Source organism: Plectropomus leopardus, unplaced genomic scaffold (assembly GCF_008729295.1).
Source record: "Plectropomus leopardus isolate mb unplaced genomic scaffold, YSFRI_Pleo_2.0 unplaced_scaffold2305, whole genome shotgun sequence".
Classification (NCBI taxonomy): Eukaryota; Metazoa; Chordata; class Actinopteri; order Perciformes; family Serranidae; genus Plectropomus; species Plectropomus leopardus.
The window spans coordinates 1-8939 of NW_024624992.1; the positions used below are offsets into that span (position 1 = coordinate 1).

An 8939-nucleotide genomic window follows, 5' to 3' on the forward strand; every position below is an offset into this window, starting at 1 on the left:
ACACCCTGAATAAGATACCAGTTAATCACGGGGCGTAATCTACACGCATACATATGATTTATTTTAGTAATGTAAAAGATCCGTCCATGAGCATTAAGTTTTTGTCTATTTTCTGTGTCCCACTTCAGAAGCTGGTTCCTTAGCGGTCTATATTTCTACACCAAACGGGTCTTTACAAGCTGACAAGGCAGTAAACAGCAGACACTTTACAAGCCTCATTATAACAGAATCCTTTGTGGCTTATTTTATGGAGCGTTAACCGACCCCCCAGAACTCATAAAGTCAGGAAATATTAAGTGACTGCAACATATTTACCAGGTACAGTACTGACTACTAAAAGGTATACGATGCAGGACTTTCCTAAAACACAACATACAGACTCATGAAAAAAAATGACCCCCCTCAGTCATTACTAATGACCCACCAGAAGTGTGTGACGGTGAACAGGAAGTCTGCAGGTATAACTTAAGACTTTTAAAGACCTTTTAAATACCACTTAAAGTTAAGTTTAAGACCAAACTTGTCACGGCAAAGACACACGCAAAGTAAAAATAGATCAGGATAAGAGTATGCTTAATATGATGTTAATTCCACTACAGAAGAGACCTGATGATCACTAAAATTAGGCGAGGAAAATACCTGATATACAAGTGAGTTATTATAAACTGGCATATCGAATATCTGCAAAAAAAATAAATAATGCATCTCTACTTTATAGAAAAGTAGCGTCAGGTAGTAGCAACATGCATCTAAGAGGCAGCTGCAAAAATCACAGACACAGTGCTGAAAAAACACAGATACAGAGACGCAAAACACCAAGCAGACTAAAACTAAAGTGAACCTGGCGTTGGCTTTCTATGTTACTGACGAGCATTAAAGGAGAGGATAAAGAGCAACAGCCTGTTTTCTGTTGGACAGGTAGGTGCTGGCACTGTCTCACGTAGCCTGACCAACTTTCACGGCGCTGTGCGGCATTTTTATCCTGCTGTAGCTGAAAAAACTGTGTCTGATTTAATTAAGAATCATCAGTTATCTGGAGCTGAGCTGAGCTCTGGATGCAGGTGTTCCTCTATATTGTGTCATTACAAAGTTACATTGCCAACTACTGGCCTGGCATGCATACTACAGCATTTTCGTTTTTTTTTTGTGGCTCGGTGTACATGGGGATCATGTCCACAGTATCATCATATAAACGCAGATTTTTTTAAAAATGCAAAAGAAAGACTTTTCCATTTTTAAGAGGGCTGTTCTGATCTAAACGTGGCCTTAGTTAGCTCACTTAAGTATCAGCTTTTCTATTACAACCAATGTAATGTCCCTACAAGAGCGCAGCAGCTTGCAGTACGTGTATGCAGGCAGTGAAGAGAGGAGGGGTCGACTTTGAATGTTGTGTTTACAAAGTAACTAATAAATCCTGCCTAGTATACTTTTAACTGATGTGAATTGAAGTTATATATCTATAAAGTTGTCCACAATGTGCTGAGGTGACAAATCACAACATGCGTGGCTGTTTCACCTGAATGCAGTGTTAGATTTGGTCATTTGAGACATTTGAAACAGTCTGTTTGGGCCACAACTTTTGGGGAACCAAGCCCCTGATTTGAGTCACAGCTAAGACTAAATTAAGAGATTTTTAGTCACATGTTTTTTTACAAGTTCAGCCTCACATGCAGTTACAGTACATGACTTCCGAATGGCTCGACTGTGAAAATAATCATTCCCATCAAACTCTGCATTATAAACAAACACTTAAAAAAAAGGGACCAAAACTTACCTTGCTAACATTCAGTGATGCTAGTGGGGGTGGAGTCTCGGTGCGGTCATTTATTATGTCCACATCAGAAACATAGGCTAAGTTGATCAGGATGACGTCGTTGAGGTTTGGCTTACCGCTGGAGGAAGCACATTCTTTGGGAAAAAGCAAAGTCAAGGCACAAAACTTCATGACAAGACAAAAATACAACCGAGATGTGACCCCTGGTGAACCTGAGCGCCGTCAGAGTGCACAGAGAGGCTGATACAGAGGACACTGTCTGACAAACACTGACGGTGAGAGCTGGTGCCAGTTACAGAGGCAAAGCAGTGCTGCCACCTATAGTAGTGACAGATGAATGAATGAGGACTTGTTGGAATCGTGTTTAAACTGGGAACGCTTATACACAAACAAAAAGCAGCAAAACAAGAGTCGCTTTCTGAGAGTTTGAACGAGTTTCTCTGCTGAAAAGCCCTCTAAAATAATCACCTTTTGGGTCAATAACATTACAACAGCAGCCTGGCGTATCAAAAAGGCTGATGAATAAAATACAGTCCCTCTTTACTATTACTGCTGCAGCTCACAGCAAGGTAGATTTAAGACTTTTTAAGACTTTAAATGCCACTTGGAATTGAGTTTAAGGTCAATTTTCTAATAACAAAAATTGAGGACTGATAATTTTACTTTAAGTGTTTAGTGTAACATAAAACATGATTTTTGAAAGAAAAAAAATGTGATTATCTATGTCCAATGCTGAAAAAACCCAACCCTTTTCAGAGAAACCATGGAAGACAATAAACATGTTATAAAAGTATTTAGTTCACCGACAGAAGTGGGCATTTCTGGGCAGTTTTCTGGGCAATTTTGTGTTTCTCAATCTGCATGTGAGATCCCACTATTTGGATTCCCGTCATGACAAATTTAAAAAAAATAATTTATTAAATTATTTAACAAAAAAACTGATTTTACCAATAATTTGGAGATTTTACGACACAACGTCAGATAAAAAAAAAATCATAAAATCTTGCTTTCCCATGTCTGAGCATTTTTAAGACTTCTGAAAGATTAATTTATGTCGGTTTAATACCAATAAAGGCCTTATGACTTGATTATTGAATTCCATACCTTCTAGGCCTTTTAAGGATCCGTGTGTACATTTACACAAAGTAACAGGAAAACGCTGGAAATTTATCTTAGCATAAATCTGTGGTTTTCAGAAAACCTGACAGACCAGGGCCTCGAGGCATTAACCCAACTTGCCCCGTCAGTCATCACATCAGTTACACAGGAGCAGCTTGTCAGACTTGTCAGTGTGATCCTGATGCTCGACGGGCTTTCTCCATATTTTAGTCTCATTTGCATATTCGCTTTGCATCAACTCTCAAAGTGCTCTTTAATATTTTTCGGCCAACTGATCCAATAAAACACACAAGTCAGGACAGAATCTGACCTGTTATAACAGTGACAGCTTCACCTCAAAGTTTTAAAGCTCAAACTTTCAATATCGGACAGATTTTTGTTTAATTTCGAGCTAAATCTGATCTCTGTGAAAGATGCAAATGTCCAGACTTTTCTAGCCGATTTACCGTCTCAGATAGTTTCAGTAAAAACTAAATTTCTGTGATGTTATGGAATTTCTCTTGGACGTCACTTAAGTGTTCAAACACACCAAAAGGCCCGTGATGCCAACTGTCAAACCTCTGCACTGAATTAACTGCATTCATTTCATGTTTCATCCCACAGCTCGTCCATGCCGACGTTAGCTTCATCTAATGAGAGTGACACTGAACTTAAAGCCAGTGGGCCAAATTTAGTGCGAGATAGGGTGCCGGGTGCCATTTTTTAATTCACAATGAATACAAATAGATTTTCACTGGGAATTTTTGTGTACTTTAATGTACATGAGGTGCCAGACTGCACAGTGGGTCACACACACGCTGCGTTTTTGCACCTTCAAATCTATTGTTTTCAGTATAGGACACTCGTTCCAAAGTGTGAACAACGCCGTGATGGTGCACACGCATCACGTGTTGCTTAGTTTGAGAAATCTAATGGAAGACGTTACAAATGCGGCATACACAAGAACAGGTGCAAACGTCGTCCCTGTGTTCCCCAGCTCTAAATTCCCATCATATAACACGAGACACACTTTACATCTGTATTTTTAGTAATTTAAAAGATCTACAAATATTTATACAAGTCCCTTAATATCCACTAGCACTGCCGGAGATTGGTAAGGATTATGTTTGCTGTTAAAACTGCAAAAACATAAAGGGATATGGCCGTTTTAAACGCAGTTTGAATTGTAAAAATATGTTAAGCAACTGTGGAAATATCAGTGTCTTAAGAAAACTCTCTTGCCTGAAAATTTGAGGCCGCAGGTTTCAATGAGCCTAACATCAGAGGGCTATAAACTGTAGGCCAAGCATGTACAAAGTCTGGCCCGGGGGCCAATCACAGCCCTCTGACAGATTTTTAATGGCCCTCAGCTTCTTACAGTATATGTGACCCCACACATTATTGGTTAATAAAGCCAGATCACTTTGCATTGATAACATTCACCTCACGTTAGCAGGATTATTACATAGTTTGCAGACATGTACAAAGTGGTAACTATGCAAGGGGAACTAATGTCATATGACTGTGTTGTTCCAACCTTACAACATATTCCTAGAGCTGTGATAAATACAAACCCTAATGCTCTGATTGCATCAAAACTGTAAACTTATAAAATGTTATGCATGTGGTGAAATGGTCTTAAAGCTTTCCTAAAAAATAGAATTGCTGGAGAAAGTCTCTGCACATCTGAATGCGTGACAGGTGCATCAGAGGAGGGAGCAGCCTAAAAACAAAGAGAGAAACTCCCTCACACAGCACCGCTTAATGCTGACATATTTATTGCGTGAAATTATTTTTCACCCAATTAATATTTCAGCATTAAGCAGGACAGTGTGCAGGAGTTTTTTTCTCTCTTTGATTAAAATTAAAATTAAAAAATACAACTATATATCGCAATACAGTATTTCAATACCCCCTGATGTGTTAAATCATAACCTGTGTCATGGTTGTATTGCCAGATTCTTGCTAATACAGAGCCCTAAAGCAAATACGTGTTAGATCGACGTCTTTTAACTGAAAAATTGAACAATTGTCACATTTATAATTTTTTTCCCAGATTTTCCCCATATGATGTGATACACAGCTGGCCCCAAAGTATTTATACAATATATAATCTGGCCCCTATTCAAAAGAGTTTGGACAGCCCTGTTTAAAGACAAGAAAACTGTGTAAGCCTGCACGTTTGAGGGCGTGGGTTTCAATGAGACTAACATCAGAAGGCTATGACCTGTAAGAGGATTGTTTTCACATAATGACAAAGGTAAACATACATGAGATATTTGACCTAAGGAAAAAAAACATGGCTGATAACAAAAAATCCCCTTTTAAAGTGTCTCATAAATGAGTCATATTAGGAGGATGTTAAGCTGAGGAACACAGATCCGCTCCCTGGTGAACCCATGATGCCAGAGCTACCTGAATGTGGCTGAAATTAAACATAATTCACCCCATAACCACCCAACAATCACAATGTCACCAGGATCGGATGGGGAAAAGCCCAGCTGATAAGCTCGGGAATGCTAATACCGTTAATTGAGCTAGTAGCGGCGGTGTGACCGAAACTTAGCATGCTAGCCGTGCTAACTTGATTGTAAGCGTGGAGGGGAGCTCTTGCCAATTCAACGCTAGCTTTTTTGGGGGAAACAAACACCCCAAAAATGTCACCACAAACTGAGCGAGGTGAATGTGTGTAAAGGAGTCCGGCTGGGATGTGATGAATGTCAGTTAGCGTGCTAACTAGCATCGGTTTGTGCCTGTTGAGAGCACACAGCCATGATGCCTCCGTTGCCAGATAGTGATCCATGTTGAGGGTTGGCAATACAATGAGTGGATTCAAAACACATGCTCGTCCTAGCTGATAACGTAAAGCCGCGAAATGACCCAAAAAACACCTGTAACGTCTTCGACAGATACTTGATGGAAGAGAGGACTACCTCGCGGGTGATAATATTTAAAACGGACAAAGATATGTAACTCAGCTAGCACCAATTACGCCTGCGCGGATCACTATTTGACATATTTTCGGTTACCCTACAGGCCCGTGCAGCCAGGCAGGCCCGCGAGCCGCTCGACACCAACAAAAAGGATACTCAGAGTTAACATCTTGGACTGGTAGTCAAACGCGACCACTTCTCCTTGCAGACGTTGGCCCAAGCAGGTGAGGCAAGAGACATGGCTCCCGACGCTGAAATACTCCCCCGGTCCAGGAGCCGCCATCTTCTCCGCCAGGAAACCGGAGCGCCTGCCTTACGTAAAGCGACGCGATGACGTCTGCAGACGTAGCCTGGGCGTGTCGAGCTACGTCGCGTTCTGGTCATTTATTTCAAATAAATACGGCGATTTATATTCACCGTTTTCCCCCCAGTTTAAACCCACATTACATCACGAAATCAGCATCAAAATGCTTTAATTTTAAAATAAGTGTAAATATAATTTATTTAATCGACGTACATGTTGTACTTTGTCTCCCATTCAACCGCTTTTCATTCATAAGATAAGATAAGATACTCCTTTATTAGTCCCACAGTGGGGAAATATGCATTGTTACAGCAGCTATTAGAGCAATACAGTCGTAAAAATTATTACAGATATAAAGAATATTGAACAGTAAAAAACAAGGTGCAAAAATAGTAACATAAAGTGACACAGTGCCAACAATTCAACAGTCTAGAAAAAAAAAATATATATATAAAAAAAGATATGCACAAAGAAATATATACACCAATTGCACATGCATATATTCATAGTGCTCCTCTACGCTCTTAGGGTCTGTGTTCTACTTGTCAGAGAAAGGGGTGGCTAGGGTTTGACTTTTCTTTTTTTTTTTTCTTAACTAATTATCTATTGAATCAAAGAAAATGAATACAACATAAAAGCAGTCACGCAAAACTTCCTTTATCTCTCTTTTTTTAAAAAAATTGTGAGCGATAAAGAAAGTGAAACAAATTATTTAGTGTTATGATCATTTATATAAACACAGTTTATTCATGATTTAATCTGTTTAACCCTGTGTTAAATACATTAATTATAATGCAATTTTAAATATAATTTAATCATCAATTCATCAAAGTGTTGTGGTTTTGTCTCCCGTTCAACCGCTCCTCCTAAATTCACAGGGACTGCTCTTTATTATCAGAGGAGAGGGTGGCTGGGGTGTGACTTCATTTTTGTAACCCTCCCCAAAGCTACAATATATATATTGTACAATTTAATATAATATAAAATTTTAACCAATGCTTCGAATGAAGTGATTTTGACTAAATATCACCATTTTAAGACCAGATTTAGATATTTTTTTTTTCTGACAGAAGCATTCAGCACACATGAGGTTTCCAAAGATCATCGGAAATTTAAAAATCCAACAATAATTTGTTTTTACAGTTTCCAGCTATGATAAATGCTGTAATTTTGGCAAATTAGAAATAAAACGTGTTTACCTTAAAAAAAAATGACCATAAATTAAATACAAAATACAAACTTAAATTGAAAAAGAAAATTGGTGGTAAAATTAATAGATGAATAAATTGGTAGTAAAATGAACATATATTAAAATGAATACAAAGTACAAACTTGAAAAATTGGCAGTAAAAAAAATGAATATATAAACTGGCAGTAAAGAAAAATACAATCTATAAAATGAAAACAAAATACAAACAAATTAGTGGTAAAATAAATAAATAATAAATATGGGGCAAAATAAACACAAAATACATCTTTTAAAATAAATATAAAAGACAAACTTAAAAAAACACTGGTAAAAATAAACAAAATATAAACTTTGAAAATTGGCAGTAAAACAAAAACAAAATACCACCTTTAAAGTTGTGTGTGACTCACTTTAGTGAAAATACAAAACATAGGTTCCTCCTTTATTAAAGCATTATAAGACATGTGTCCCCCTTTTAGCACCACCACCTCCCCAATAATTAACAATTAGACCCTTATGAAATATTAAAATATACTGAATATAACAAAAACTCTAGCATTATAAAATGTATTTTTTAAATGCTTTAGTCATCTTATTTTATGTGTTTTTTTGTTTCGTTGTCTATGTAACTGATTTTGTGAACAATAAAGAAAGTGAAAAAAATAGAAATAAATAAATAAATAAAATTCATTCAAAGTGCGCCCCCTACCTGAAATATGCAGACAGCACTGCAGCACTTCCTGAAGTACAAAATAACCAGGGCTGCATTTTTTAGTCCACACTGAAGTGCATGTTTTGGGGGCAGAGGACGCGGGGATGGAGGCTGTTTACACGCAGGGCATCTGGATGGCAGAAAGTCTGCAGCAGGCGACGATGAGTCGGGAGAAGATGTGGCAGGTTGTTACGCACATCGGAGACCCGAAAGCTGCTTTCCTGCTCGTCTTTCCTTTCACATATTTCATCAGCAAACGAGCCGGAGTCGCGGTGCTTTGGGTCGCAGCCATATCTGAGTGGTTAAACTTGGTGTTTAAATGGTGAGAATAAAACAATAATAACATGTTTTTAATATTAACGACAGCTTTTTAACATGTTAGCATGAAGCTAAACGTGCTGCCTGTTCATTCAGATTAATCTATGTCAAATAGAGACAAAGACAGCCATGCTGGTTCTGTTTTATTTTCTTCTTTTATTCGCAAATATTAAGTCAGAATTTATTTTATATTTTCGTCTGTTGACGTTGTATGCCAGCACAGTGCAACCGTGTGTACTGTCCGAGGTGAAACACGTCGAAGCGGAACCTTTTTATGGTTTAGTACAGTCCGGAAGTTGAGTCATGCAGAGCTGGAAAGGTTAAATTTGAAATGTAATAGGTTACAGATTACTTATTATTCTGTTAATAAAAAACTGGGCAGTAAAGCTGAAAAATGTTCAGAAAAGATGCAAAACAACTGTGTGAATGTTGTATTCTATTTATAAGGATTTAAGTAACTCAAGTCAGTTTTATTTATAAAGCCCATTATCACAAATTACAATTCACCCCAGAGGGCTTTACAGCATACAACACCCCTCTGTCCTTAGACCCTCACACTGTATTTTGTTTTATTTTACTTGTTGGAATTTTGTTTTATTTTTATGCTCTGT

At 37.8% G+C, this 8939-nt stretch overlaps 1 protein-coding gene across 1 annotated transcript; it reads right to left on the reverse strand.

The window, feature by feature from the left end:
• Positions 1 to 1774: 1774 nt before the first annotated feature.
• LOC121966090 (protein LSM12 homolog A-like) lies at positions 1775 to 6127 on the reverse strand (the record flags this gene model as incomplete). Its single annotated transcript, XM_042516190.1, has 2 exons — positions 5962 to 6127; positions 1775 to 1908 (listed from the first exon to the last, which is right to left on the reverse strand). Coding segments are annotated over exons 1-2 (261 nt in total), but the record flags the coding sequence as incomplete, so codon positions are not given.
• Between the last annotated feature and the right edge of the window lie 2812 nt (positions 6128 to 8939).